The sequence below is a fragment of the Theropithecus gelada genome, chromosome 6 (genome assembly GCF_003255815.1).
Source record: "Theropithecus gelada isolate Dixy chromosome 6, Tgel_1.0, whole genome shotgun sequence".
In the NCBI taxonomy this organism is placed as follows: domain Eukaryota; kingdom Metazoa; phylum Chordata; class Mammalia; order Primates; family Cercopithecidae; genus Theropithecus; species Theropithecus gelada.
In genome coordinates this window covers 164,930,244-164,945,305 of record NC_037673.1, presented here as the reverse complement: position 1 = coordinate 164,945,305, position 15,062 = coordinate 164,930,244, and the positions used below count along the sequence as shown (strand labels likewise).

Here is a 15,062-nt window from a genome sequence, read left to right as displayed (position 1 = left end):
CCCCCCGGCCTCCCTCCCCCCGGCCTCCCTCCCTTCCACTTTTGCTCAAGCGTCACCTGCCTCACCCCGCTCCACCCCTCTGCCATAACCCCAATCCCTCTAGCCCTGCCCCCTAATATTGCATAGCACTAACCATGGCCTAATATACTGTGTCATTTACTAATTTGCTGTTAATCATATATTATCTGCCCATCACCGTATAAGATCCCGAAGGACAGGGATATGCAACTGCTTTGTTCACTGCTGTATCCTTAATGTTTAGATCTGTGCCAAGAGCATAAGCAGAGCCCGGCATATAATTGTTCAGTAGAGGAATGAATCGAATGAGTGACATCAACAGGAGGGACAGTGGGTTGGGAGCTAACACCAGTGAGCTGGTCCATTTTAGTCCATGTTTAGCCTCTTTGAGGTACCTCCACACTGGAAATCCAAAGACACCTAAGATGCCCAGAGGGGCAGTCAAAGCATTCGGGGAACCAGCTCTGACCCGTGAAGTAACTTGCCCCGCTTCACAGCTACTGAGTGTCAGAGCCTGGACTCCAACCCCGGAACAGCCACTCGCAAGCCCTTCATTGCCGTATCATCCGACGGCCACTCAAGGGCCATCTGCCCCTCTTACATAAGCTCCCCAAGCCTTACTTTCCTCATGTGAGAAAAGGAAGACAATGTTACCTCCTTCCTGGGGTTGCTGTGACAGGAATGAATGAGACAATGGATTTATAAAGCGCGTGGCATGGTCCCAGTCCTGTAGTAAACACTCACGAAGGGATAGAGGGATAGCTGCCAGCATCCCCTCATCTCTCCGTCAGTCCACAGATGCATATAAAGGGCCTGTGATGACATAACGGTAGTTTCCGGATATGCAGAGGCAAACAGACCCCACCCTCGTGTGTGTAGAGTCCACGGTGCAAGACGAGCACAGAAACCAATCATTGCACACTCCCATGGGTGCTACGGGGAGAATGAAGGGTTATGTGGGAAACGATAGGATAGGGCTGAAGTGTCCCACTTGATATGGGGGACTCAGAGAAGGCTTCCTTGATGAAATGTCACTGAAGCCAAGGACTAAAGAATGAGGAGAAGCCAGCCAGCAACCTGTAAAGATACGGGTTCCCAGCAAGGAGAGTAGTAAGTGGGAAGGCTCTCGGGGTAAATCTCTGCTAAGGACCCAAAGGCAGTTCACACAGCCAGGGCTCAGTACACAAGGGAGGGCATGACGAGAGACCACAGACGCATCCATCAGTGGCGGAGGTCTGGAATGAGACCCTCGCAGAGACTGCATCTGGGGAAGAGCCTACATTTCCTTCCTGAGACCTCCTCCTTCCCGGCTGGGAGAGCTGGGCTCTGGGCAGCAGATCCCAGGGCCGCTCCCACAGTAGAAGGGTGGAGGCTAAGCACCCTTCTCTCTTCCTAGAAACCTCCTGTCCAACCCCTTCAACTGCAACTGCCACCTGGCCTGGCTCGGCAAGTGGTTAAGGAAGAGGCGGATTGTCAGTGGGAACCCTAGGTGCCAGAAGCCGTTTTTCCTCAAGGAGATTCCCATCCAGGATGTGGCCATCCAGGACTTCACCTGTGACGGTGAGAAGGCTGGGGGTCAAGGGCTGCAGGGAAGGCCCTGGGAAGGCAAGGAAGATGGTGGAGATAAAGGATCAGATACTCCCTGAGGTCTGATTCCACTTTGCTTTGGGCACACAGCTGGAGCTCTGGAGAACTTTGCAGATCTGCTGCTAGTCCACATGGCTCCTTCATGCCAGTTAAGAGAAGTCGCCCACTTCAGAAGTCATTTTACTTCCATCGGTTAGAAATCTGTCTTCATTAAGACAAGACACTGCTCATTAAAATGAGATACTGCCATCTATGAGAACACTGTTGTACCACATATACTAATCTATCATGTCCACAGTGAGATTGGTACCCCTTAAATGATATGGCACCCTTGTGGAGTGCACAACCTATACAACTGTACATGGGAGTCCTGGCCTCAGTCTTCCTCTCTGCATCATAATGAGACTCAGAGTATGTACTCATGAGAAACAGACTTCAAGAAAAGTCTTGTCACTGGCTGGGGATATGGATATCTGAGGTTTTGGTTCTCAGGATCCCAGAGGGCCTATTTATTTGCATAAATTCAAGCCAGCACAGTTCTTTACTTGATCAACTTTGGGTTATCTAGAGACAGATAATTAACTGAGATTAAGGCGTAATGGAGGCTTGGGACACACTCACCACCCTGGAGGGACTGTGTAGTTTTGGGAGAAGAGAAGGAAAGGAGAAAGAGGAAGCGAAAAGACGAGACTGCCCCCTCCCCCGAGCACTCCTCCAGTCAATTGGGCTTATTCCTGATCTGGGAATGGTGACCTCTTTCCTGTTACTCTTGCTGAGCCTCCTGGATGGTCTTCATCTTACCTCAAATGAGGTAGAAGGTAGGCGACACCCGCCAACCACGGATGAGACCAGCAGGTACCCTATTCCTGGTTCTAGCACACAACTGGGACAGGGGACAACTTGTCTTTGTGGAGAACACGCAGCCTTGCTCACTGGCGCCCCCCAGTGGGGCTTATCTCCCACAACGCTCACCCTCTCTGGGGCTCTCCACAGGCAACGACGAGAGTAGCTGCCAGCTGAGCCCGCGCTGCCCGGAGCAGTGCACCTGCGTGGAGACAGTGGTGCGATGCAGCAACAAGGGGCTCCGCGCCCTCCCCAAAGGCATGCCCAAGGATGTGACCGAGCTGTAAGTACCCCCAGCGCCTCCAAGCACCCTGTCATCTCACCACCAGCAGCATCCTCCATGCTTTACCCCAGAATCTCGAGCAAGGCAACATGGCGAAACTGCCCTGGGGAGACCCTACTTGAATGGATCCCAGCAAGATGGCAGTGGAGCCCTCACCAAGATGGCAGCCATGAGCTTTGACAAGGGCACAGGAAACACGGCTCCCCCAGTGCCTCTGCCTGGCAGGGGAGGAGTCTCTGACCCCGTAATTCCTAAAGCTACCCTGAATATAAGTGGGAGGGTTATTGCCTCATTTTCCATATCATCCCTGAAACCCCTGCTCTGTACACCCTCTTCCTAAGACTCCTCAGCAGTCTCTTAGTCTGATTCCTGCAGCAGTGCAGGATAATTGTGAAAACATTGTCCAGTGGATGCTGTGGCTTACAAAGCACTTTTCTGAATAGGATCCTATTCCAAGTTCAAACAGCCCTGTCAAGCATGAGGCCCCATTTTACAGATGAGGTCTTAGCTCTGAGTCCCATCCATTCTCAGAACGGGAGCTTTCTTATTCCACTCCTGCCACTGACTCCTCAGGTCCTGTCTCTGCACCAGAAACTCCCAGCTCAACAAAAAAGGTGTTAGCCTCTTCCTGAAGGGCTCTTAATATTATGGAGAAAATCCTATTTCTGCCCCCTGGAAAGCACAGACAGAAGGACGAAGTGGTCCCCTAGTGAGGGGGCCTCCCTGGAATGCACCAGGAGCACTGCAGCTAGGACCAGAGGAGCATCACACACTCGCACAACCAACACACACCATGTGCACACTCGCATCCGTCCACTCCTTCACTCATCCACGCAACACATATCGACCAGGCTTCTCGGGTGTCAGGTACTCTGCTCACAATGGAGAGACAACGGCGAGCAAGATGGGTGTGACCCCTCCACTCCCGGGGCTCATGGTATTAGGGAAGGTAGACATTCATGCGATCATTGCAGATCACATGTGAAGTGACAACTGTGAAAAATGCTACAAAAAAAGAGGTACAAGGTTGCTAGGACATGCAAAGTGAGAAGTATAACAGAGACAGGAAGCTCCAAGAAAGCTGCCCTGGGGAAATGATGCTAAAGCTGCCAGCTGAGGGGTGAGGGGCAGGTCACTAGGAGGGAGGAGGCGGTGCTCCAGGCTGAAATTGCTGCATAAGCAAAGGCCCTGCATGGGAGTGGGCAGAGCCAGGGAGAGGCAACAGGAACAGCCCAAGTGCCCGAACAGGAACACACCCACAAACCAACACCACACACCACACACCACCACACCACACACCCACACCACCACACCCACACACCATACTGACACACCCACACACCACACTGACACACCACCACACTCATACCACCACACCATCACCACACCCACACAGCACCACACCCACATACACCACACCACCACACCCACACCACACTGATACACCACCACACCCACACAGCACCACACCCAAATACCACCACACCCACACACCACACCATCACCACATTCACACAGCACCATACCACACACCACCACACCCACACCCCACACCAACACACCACCACAGCACCACACCCACACACCACACTGACATACCACCACACCACATACCACCACACCACACACATCTGATGCTTGACTTTGACATCTCTCTTACCAAGCCCTATGCACATCCCCTTTTCTGGGCCAGGTTAGCACATACAGGCATACCTTGGAGATATTGTGGGTTCAGTTCCAGACCACCATAAAGCACAAACTGCAATAAAGCAAGTCACACAAATGTTTTGGTTTCCCAGTGCATATCGAAGTTATGTTTATACTATACCGTAGTCTATTAAGCGTGCAATCTCATTGTGTTGGAAAAAAACAGTGTACCAATGTACATACCTTAATTCAAAAATGCTTTATTGCTAAAATATGCTAATGATCACCTGAGCCTCCAGCGAGCTGTAATCTTTTTCCTAGTGGGGGGTCTTGTCTTGATGTTGATGGCTGCTATCTGATCAGGGTGGTGGCCAAACATTGGGTGGCTATGGCAATTTCTTAAAATAAGACAGTAGTGAGGTTTGTCACATCGATGGACTCTTTCTTCATGAAAGATTTCTCTGTAGTACACAATGCTGTTTAACATCATTTTCCCATAGTAGAAGTTCTTTTAAAATTGGAGTCAAGGCCAGGCGCGGTGGCTCACGCCTGAAATCCCAGCACTTTGGGAGGCCAAGGCAGGTGGATCACTTGAGGGTGGAAGTTCGAGACCAGCCTGGCCAACACGGTGAAACCCCACCTCTACTAAAAATACAAAAATTAGTGGGGCATGGTGGCGCACACCTGTGATTCTAGCTATAGGGGAGGCTGAGGTATGAGAATGGCTTGAACCTGGGAGGCGGAGGTTGCAGTGAGCAAAGATTGCACCACTGCACTCCAGCTTAGGCGATAAAGTGAGACTCTCTCAAAAAAAAAAAAAAAAATTGGAATCAATCCTCTCAAACCCTGCTCTACTTTATCAACTGAGGTTATATAATATTCTAAATCCTTTGTTGTCATTTCCACAACGTTCATAGCATCTTCACCAAAAGTAGATTCCATTTCAAGAAACCAATTTCTTTCCTCATCTGTAAGAAGCAATTCCTTATCTGCTCAAGTTTTAGCCTGAGATTACAGCAATTCAGTCACATCTTCAGGCTCCACTTTTAATGTTAGTTCTCACTATTTTCACCATATCTGCAGCTACTTCCTCCACTGAAGTCTTGAACCCCTCAAGGTCATCCACAGGGTTGGAATCAACTTCTTCCAAACTCCTATTAATGTTGCTATTTTGACCTCCTACCATGAATCACAAATGTTCAAATGGCATCTAGAACAGTGAATCCTTTCCGAAAGGTTTTCAATTTACTTTGCCCAAATCCATCAAAGGAATCACCATCTATGGCAGTTATGGCCTTATAAACTGTATTTATTAAATAATAAGACTTGAAAGTTGAAATTACTCCTTGATCCATGGGCTGCAGAATGGATGTTATGTTAGCAGACATGAAAACAACATTAATCTGTGTGTACATCTCCATCAGAGCTCCTGGGTGACCAGGTGCACTGTCAGTGAGCAGTAATATTTTGAAAGAAATCTTTATAGACATAAAGATTTCTTAAGATTTCATAAAGACCTGGGCAGCAGGTCTCAACAATGGGCTTAAAATATTCAGCAAAATATGCCGTAAACAGACATGCCGTCATCCAGTCTTTGTTGCTGTATTTCTAGAGCACAGGCAGAGTAGATTTAGCATAATTCTTTAAAGGCCCTAGGATTTTCCAAATGGTGAATGAGTATTGACTTCAACTTCAAGTCACCATCAGCAGTGGCCCCTAACAAGAGAGTCAGCCTGCCCTTTGAAGCTTTGAAACCAGGCATTGACTTCTCCTCTCTATCAGTGAAAGTCTTAGGTGGCATATTCTTTCAATAAAAGGCTATTTTTGTCTCCATGGAATATCTGTTGTTTAGTGTGGCCACCTTCATCAATGATCTTAGCTAAATCATCTGGATAACTTGCTACAGCTTCTCTGTCAGCACTTGCTGCTTCACTTTACACTTTTCTGTTATGAAGATAGCTTCTTTTTGTTCTGTTCTGTTTTGTTTTGTTTTGTTTTGTTTTGAGATGGAGTCTCGCTCTGTCACCAAGGCTGGAGTGCAGTGGCGCAATCTCGACTCACTGCAAGCTCCACCTCCCAGGTTCCCGCCATTCTCCTGCCTCAGCCTCCCCAGTAGCTGGGACTACAGGCGCCCGCCACCACGCCAGGCTAATTTTTTGTATTTTTAGTAGAGACGAGGTTTCACCATGTTAGCCAGGATGGTCTCAATCTCCTGACCCTTGTGATCCCTCCCCACCACCACCCTGGCCTCCCAGAGTGCTGGGATTACAGGCATGAGCCATTGCGCTCTGCCATCTTCTTTTCTTAAACCTCATGAACCAACTATTGCTAGCTTCACACTTTTCTTCTGCAGTTTTCTCACCCCTCTGAGCCTTCACAGAATTAAGGAGAGTTAGGGCCTTGCTTTGGATTAGGCTTTGGCTTAAGGGAATGTTGTGGCTGGTTTGATTTTCTATCCAGACTGCTAAAAGTTTTTGCATATCAGCAATAAGTCATTCTCATCATTCATGTGTTCATTGGACTAGCACTTTTAATTTTCTTTAAGAACTTTTTATTTACATTCACAACTTGGCTATTTGATCCAAGAGGCCTAGCTTTGATCTGTCTTAGATTTTGATATGCCTTCCTCATTAAACTTCATCATTTCTATCTTTTGATTTGAAGTGAGAGATGTGTGACTCTTAGAGGCCATTGTAGGGTTATTAGTTGGCTCAATTTCAATATTGTACTGTGTCTCCGGAAATAGGGAGGTCCGAGGAGAGGGAGACAGGGAACAGCTAGTTGGTAGAGCAGTTAGAACACACACAACATTTATCAATTACATTCATCATCTTTGATGGGCATGGTTCATGGTGCCCCAAAACAATTACAATAGAGACATCAAAGATCACTAATCACAGATCACCATAAAAGTATAATAATAATGAAAAAGTTTTAAATATTGTGAGAATTACCAAAATGTAACACAGAGACAAGAAGCCAGCATGTGCTGCTGGAAAAATGGCGCTGAGAGACTTGCTTGAGGCGGGGTTGCCAGAAACCTTCAATTTTTAAAAAACGCAATATCTACAAAGTGCAATAAAGGAAAGTGCAATGAAACCAGGTACGCAGTACCCTCAGGTGTAAGCGACAGAACACAACCCAGGCTCCTCCAGGGAATGTTTCTTTGATCCACGCTGCTAATAATGCCTCTGGGGACAGAACTTGAACATGCCAGTTTCTTAGACTAGCACATGGCGTGAACCTCCAGGGCGCACAGGCACGCGGCACCACGCCCAGCTAATTGTTGTATCTTTTTTTTTTTTTTTTAGTAGAGACAGTGTTTCACCCTGTTGGCCAGGATAGTCTCCATCTCTTGGAAAATCGGGTAACTCCCACCCCAATATTGCGCTTTAAGCAAACAGGCACACCAGGAGATCATATCCCACACCTGGCCAGGAGGGTCCCACGCCCACGGAGCCTCCCTCATTGCTAGCACAGCAGTCTGCGATCTACCTACCGGCAAGGCAGCAGCGAGGCTGGGGGAGGGGCGCCCGCCATTGCTGAGGCTTAAGTAGGTAAACAAAGCTGCTGGGAAGCTCCAACTGGGTGGAGCTCACAGCAGCTCAAGGAAACCTGCCTGTCTCTGTAGACTCCACCTCTGGGGACAGGGCACAGCTACACAACAACAACAACAAAAAAGCAGCAGAAAGCTCTGCAGACGCAAACGACTCTGTCTGACAGCTTTGAAGAGAGCAGTGGATCTCCCAACACGGAGGTTGAGATCTGAGAAGGGACAGACTGCCTGCTCAAGTGGGTCCCTGACCCCTGAGTAGCCTAACTGGGAGACATCCCCCACTAGGGGCAGTCTGACACCCCACACCTCACAGGGTGGAGTACACCCCTGAGAGGAAGCTTCCAAAGCAAGAATCAGACAGGTACACTCGCTGTTCAGAAATATTCTATCTTCTGCAGCCTCTGCTGCTGATACCCAGGCAAACAGGGTCTGGAGTGGACCTCAAGCAATCTCCAACAGACCTACAGCTGAGGGTCCTGACTGTTAGAAGGAAAACTATCAAACAGGAAGGACACCTACACCAAAACCCCATCAGTACATCACCATCATCAAAGACCAGAGGCAGATAAAACCACAAAGATGGGGAAAAAGCAGGGCAGAAAAGCTGGAAATTCAAAAAATAAGAGCACATCTCCCCCGGCAAAGGAGCGCAGCTCATCGCCAGCAACGGATCAAAGCTGGACGGAGAATGACTTTGACGAGATGAGAGAAGAAGGCTTCAGTCCATCAAATTTCTCAGAGCTAAAGGAGGAATTACGTACCCAGCGCAAAGAAACTAAAAATCTTGAAAAAAAAGTGGAAGAATTGACGGCTAGACTAATTAATGCAGAGAAGGTCATAAACGAAATGAAAGAGATGAAAACCATGACACGAGAAATACGTGACAAATGCACAAGCTTCAGTAACCGACTCGATCAACTGGAAGAAAGAGTATCAGCGATTGAGGATCAAATGAATGAAATGAAGCGAGAAGAGAAACCAAAAGAAAAAAGAAGAAAAAGAAATGAACAAAGCCTGCAAGAAGTATGGGATTATGTAAAAAGACCAAATCTACGTCTGATTGGGGTGCCTGAAAGTGAGGGGGAAAATGGAACCAAGTTGGAAAACACTCTTCAGGATATCATCCAGGAGAACTTCCCCAACCTAGTAGGGCAGGCCAACATTCAAATCCAGGAAATACAGAGAACGCCACAAAGATACTCCTCGAGAAGAGCAACTCCAAGACACATAATTGCCAGATTCACCAAAGTTGAAATGAAGGAAAAAATCTTAAGGGCAGCCAGAGAGAAAGGTCGGGTTACCCACAAAGGGAAGCCCATCAGACTCACAGCAGATCTCTCGGCAGAAACTCTCCAAGCCAGAAGAGAGTGGGGGCCAATATTCAACATTCTTAAAGAAAAGAATTTTAAACCCAGAATTTTATATCCAGCCAAACTAAGTTTCATAAGTGAAGGAGAAATAAAATCCTTTACAGATAAGCAAATGCTTAGAGATTTTGTCACCACTAGGCCTGCCTTACAAGAGACCCTGAAGGAAGCACTCAACATGGAAAGGAAAAACCGGTACCAGCCATCTCCAAAACATGCCAAAATGTAAAGACCATCGAGGCTAGGAAGAAACTGCATCAACTAACGAGCAAAATAACCAGTTAATATCATAATGGCAGGATCAAGTTCACACATAACAATCTTAACCTTAAATGTAAATGGACTAAATGCTCCAATGAAAAGACACAGACTGGCAAACTGGATAAAGAGTCAAGGCCCATCAGTCTGCTGTATTCAGGAGACCCATCTCACACGCAGAGACATACATAGGCTCAAAATAAAGGGATGGAGGAAGATTTACCAAGCAAATGGAGAACAAAAAAAAGCGGGGGTTGCAATCCTAGTCTCTGATAAAACAGACTTTAAACCATCAAAGATGAAAAGAGACAACGAAGGCCATTACATAATGGTAAAGGGATCAATTCAACAGGAAGAGCTAACTATCCTAAATATATATGCACCCAATACAGGAGCACCCAGATTCATAAAGCAAGTCCTTAGAGACTTACAAAGAGACTTAGACTCCCATACAATAATAATGGGAGACTTCAACACTCCACTGTCAACATTAGACAGATCAACGAGACAGAAAGTTAACAAGGATATCCAGGAATTGAACTCATCTCTGCAGCAAGCAGACCTAATAGACATCTATAGAACTCTCCACCCCAAATCAACAGAATATACATTCTTCTCAGCACCACATCGTACTTACTCCAAAATTGACCATATAATTGGAAGTAAAGCACTCCTCAGCAAATGTACAAGAACAGAAATTATAACAAACTGTCTCTCAGACCACAGTGCAATCAAACTAGAACTCAGGACTAAGAAACTCAATCAAAACCGCTCAACTACATGGAAACTGAACAATCTGCTCCTGAATGACTACTGGGTACATAACGAAATGAAGGCAGAAATAAAGATGTTCTTTGAAACCAATGAGAACAAAGATACAACATACCAGAATCTCTGGGACACATTTAAAGCAGTGTGTAGAGGGAAATTTATAGCACTAAATGCCCACAAGAGAAAGCAGGAAAGATCTAAAATTGACACTCTAACATCGCAATTAAAAGAACTAGAGAAGCAAGAGCAAACACATTCGAAAGCTAGCAGAAGGCTAGAAATAACTAAGATCAGAGCAGAACTGAAGGAGATAGAGACACAAAAAACCCTCCAAAAAATCAATGAATCCAGGAGTTGGTTTTTTGAAAAGATCAACAAAATTGACAGACCACTAGCAAGACTAATAAAGAAGAAAAGAGAGAAGAATCAAATCGACGCAATTAAAAATGATAAAGGGGATATCACCACCGACCCCACAGAAATACAAACTACCATCAGAGAATACTATAAACACCTCTACGCAAATAAACTGGAAAACCTAGAAGAAATGGATAATTTCCTGGACACTTACACTCTTCCAAGACTAAACCAGGAAGAAGTTGAATCCCTGAATAGACCAATAGCAGGCTCTGAAATTGAGGCAATAATTAATAGCCTACCAACCAAAAAAAGTCCAGGACCAGATGGATTCACAGCTGAATTCTACCAGAGGTATAAGGAGGAGTTGGTACCATTCCTTCTGAAACTATTCCAATCAATAGAAAAAGAGGGAATCCTCCCTAACTCATTTTATGAGGCCAACATCATCCTGATACCAAAGCCTGGCAGAGATACAACAAAAAAAGAGAATTTTAGACCAATATCCCTGATGAACATCGATGCAAAAATCCTCAATAAAATACTGGCAAACCGGATTCAACAACACATCAAAAAGCTTATCCACCATGATCAAGTGGGCTTCATCCCTGGGATGCAAGGCTGGTTCAACATTCGCAAATCAATAAACATAATCCAGCATATAAACAGAACCAAAGACAAGAACCACATGATTATCTCAATAGATGCAGAAAAGGCTTTTGACAAAATTCAACAGCCCTTCATGCTAAAAACGCTCAATAAATTCGGTATTGATGGAACGTACCTCAAAATAATAAGAGCTATTTATGACAAACCCACAGCCAATATCATACTGAATGGGCAAAAACTGGAAAAATTCCCTTTGAAAACTGGCACAAGACAGGGATGCCCTCTCTCACCACTCCTATTCAACATAGTGTTGGAAGTTCTGGCTAGGGCAATTAGGCAAGAGAAAGAAATCAGGGGTATTCAGTTAGGAAAAGAAGAAGTCAAATTGTCCCTGTTTGCAGATGACATGATTGTATATTTAGAAAACCCCATTGTCTCAGCCCAAAATCTCCTTAAGCTGATAAGCAACTTCAGCAAAGTCTCAGGCTACAAAATTAATGTGCAAAAATCACAAGCATTCTTATACACCAATAACAGACAAACAGAGAGCCAAATCATGAATGAACTTCCATTCACAATTGCTTCAAAGAGAATAAAATACCTAGGAATCCAACTTACAAGGGATGTAAAGGACCTCTTCAAGGAGAACTACAAACCACTGCTCAGTGAAATAAAAGAGGACACAAACAAATGGAAGAACATACCATGCTCATGGATAGGAAGAATCAATATCGTGAAAATGGCCATACTGCCCAAGGTAATTTATAGATTCAATGCCATCCCCATCAAGCTACCAATGAGTTTCTTCACAGAATTGGAAAAAACTGCTTTAAAGTTCATATGGAACCAAAAAAGAGCCCGCATCTCCAAGACAATCCTAAGTCAAAAGAACAAAGCTGGAGGCATCACGCTACCTGACTTCAAACTATACTACAAGGCTACAGTAACCAAAACAGCATGGTACTGGTACCAAAACAGAGATATAGACCAATGGAACAGAACAGAGTCCTCAGAAATAATACCACACATCTACAGCCATCTGATCTTTGACAAACCTGAGAAAAACAAGAAATGGGGAAAGGATTCCCTATTTAATAAATGGTGCTGGGAAAATTGGCTAGCCATAAGTAGAAAGCTGAAACTGGATCCTTTCCTTACTCCTTATACGAAAATTAATTCAAGATGGATTAGAGACTTAAATGTTAGACCTAATACCATAAAAATCCTAGAGGAAAACCTAGGTAGTACCATTCAGGACATAGGCATGGGCAAAGACTTCATGTCTAAAACACCAAAAGCAACGGCAGCAAAAGCTAAAATTGACAAATGGGATCTAATTAAACTAAAGAGCTTCTGCACAGCAAAAGAAACTACCATCAGAGTGAACAGGCAACCTACAGAATGGGAGAAAATGTTTGCAATCTACTTATCTGACAAAGGGCTAATATCCAGAACCTACAAAGAACTCAAACAAATTTACAAGAAAAAAACAACCCCATCAAAAAGTGGGCAAAGGATATGAACAGACATTTCTCAAAAGAAGACATTCATACAGCCAACAGACATATGAAAAAATGCTCATCATCACTGGCCATCAGAGAAATGCAAATCAAAACCACAATGAGATACCATCTCACACCAGTTAGAATGGCGATCATTCAAAAGTCAGGAAACAACAGGTGCTGGAGAGGATGTGGAGAAATAGGAACACTTTTACACTGTTGGTGGGATTGTAAACTAGTTCAACCATTATGGAAAACAGTATGGCGATTCCTCAAGGATCTAGAACTAGATGTACCATATGACCCAGCCATCCCATTACTGGGGATATACCCAAAGGATTATAAATTATGCTGCTATAAAGACACATGCACACGTATGTTTATTGCAGCACTATTCACAATAGCAAAGACTTGGAATCAACCCAAATGTCCATCAGTGACAGATTGGATTAAGAAAATGTGGCATATATACACCATGGAATACTATGCAGCCATAAAAAAGGATGAGTTTGTGTCCTTTGTAGGGACATGGATGCAGCTGGAATCCATCATTCTTAGCAAACTATCACAAGAACAGAAAACCAAACACCGCATGTTCTCACTCATAGGTGGGAACTGAACAATGAGATCACTTGGACTCAGGAAGGGGAACATCACACACCAGGGCCTATCATGGGGAGGGGGGAGGGGGGAGGGATTGCATTGGGAGTTATACCTGATGTAAATGACGAGTTGATGGGTGCAGTAGACCAACATGGCACAAGTATACATATGTAACAAACCTGCACGTTATGCACATGTACCCTACAACTTAAAGTATAATAATAATAAATTAAAAAAAAAAAAAAAAGAAAGAAATGTGTCTCTGCCTCTCCGCCCTGTTTTCCTAAGTGGATCACCCTGTATTGTAGTTGCTTATTTACTTACTTCTCCTTCTAGACCAAGAGCTCCCTGAGGGCAGCAATTGTGTCTCATTCACATTCTGTTTTCTTTCCCCCTTCAGAGTTAAGCACAGCAACTAACCCATAGCAGGTATTCAGGAAAAGATGAATAAGAGGCCGGGCGCGGTGGCTCAAGCCTGTAATCCCAGCACTTTGGGAGGCCGAGATGGGCGGATCACGAGGTCAGGAGATCGAGACCATCCTGGCGAACACGGTGAAACCCCGTCTCTACTAAAAAATACAAAAAACTAGCCGGGCGAGGCGGCGGGCGCCTGTAGTCCCAGCTACTCGGGAGGCTGAGGCAGGAGAATGGTGTAAACCCGGGAGGCGGAGCTTGCAGTGAGCTGAGATCTGGCCACTGCACTCCAGCCCGGGCGACAGAGCCAGACTCCGTCTCAAAAAAAAAAAAAAAAAAATGAATAAGAAAATGATCTTGAAAAATAAACCTCTCTGAATCTATCTTTTCTTCTTTTTTTTTTTTTTTTTTTTGAGACCGAGTCTCGCTCTGTGGCCCAGGCTGGTAGGCTGGTATGCAGTGGCTCTATCTCCGCTCACTGCAAGCTCCGCCTCCCGGGTTCACACCGTTCTCCTGCCTCAGCCTCCCATGTAGCTGGGACCTGCCACCACGCCCAGCTAATTGTTTGTATTTTTTAGTAGCGATGGGGTTTCACCGTGTTAACCAGGATGGCCTCGATCTCCTGACCTCGTGTTCTGCCCGCCTCGGCCTCCCAAAGTGCTGGGATTACAGGCATGAGCCACCATGCCGGCCGCACATGGATTCTTGAATGTGTGTTTCCCAATGCTCCAGAGAAACTGGACCTCACTTTCAGGTCCAGGCATTTCCCAATGCTCAGAGAAACTGAAACTAGGGCTGCCAGCCCAAGGGAAGGAAGGGAGGTCTTGAAAGTTGCTAAAAAGTTCATGTCCACCGTGGGTTTGAGCTGGGGTCATGCCCTTGAAGTTCTGTGTACACAAATGCCCCCGCATGCAGTGAGCTTCCTGCCCTTCCCTTGGACCGGGCTGTGCCATGGGATGGGGCTGCAGAGAATGACCCAGTTATACTCTCCTTCCTGGGCCAATTGAGTGCCAAGTGACACATGTCAAAGGACAGAAATGCCATGACAATAGCCCATGAATGCTTTTTCCCAAAGCTCGTGGAACAGAAACTGAAATAACAACGATAATTGCATATAATTGTAAAGTAAACTTCAGCACTTTGGGAGGAGACCTGATTTTCTGCTTTGGAAATGGTATCACTTCCCCTTGGCCAGGCGTGGCTTCCAAAGTGCACTGAGGAAGGCAGCCCTCACTTCTGTCCCCAAA

At 45.6% G+C, this 15,062-nt stretch overlaps 1 protein-coding gene across 4 annotated transcripts in view; it reads left to right on the top strand.

Moving 5' to 3' along the window:
• SLIT3 (slit guidance ligand 3) overlaps positions 1 to 15,062 on the top strand; it is a 641,659-nt gene that overhangs the window by 552,073 nt on the left and 74,524 nt on the right. For 2 of the 4 annotated variants that reach the window (XM_025387959.1, XM_025387958.1), the window contains exons 20-22: positions 1,415 to 1,578; positions 1,633 to 1,635; positions 2,599 to 2,731. In XM_025387959.1, coding sequence (XP_025243744.1) covers positions 1,415 to 1,578; positions 1,633 to 1,635; positions 2,599 to 2,731 — 300 coding nt within the window. The remainder of the gene's footprint in view (positions 1 to 1,414; positions 1,579 to 1,632; positions 1,636 to 2,598; positions 2,732 to 15,062) is intronic. The other 2 variants (XM_025387957.1, XM_025387956.1) reach the window with 1 other exon arrangement.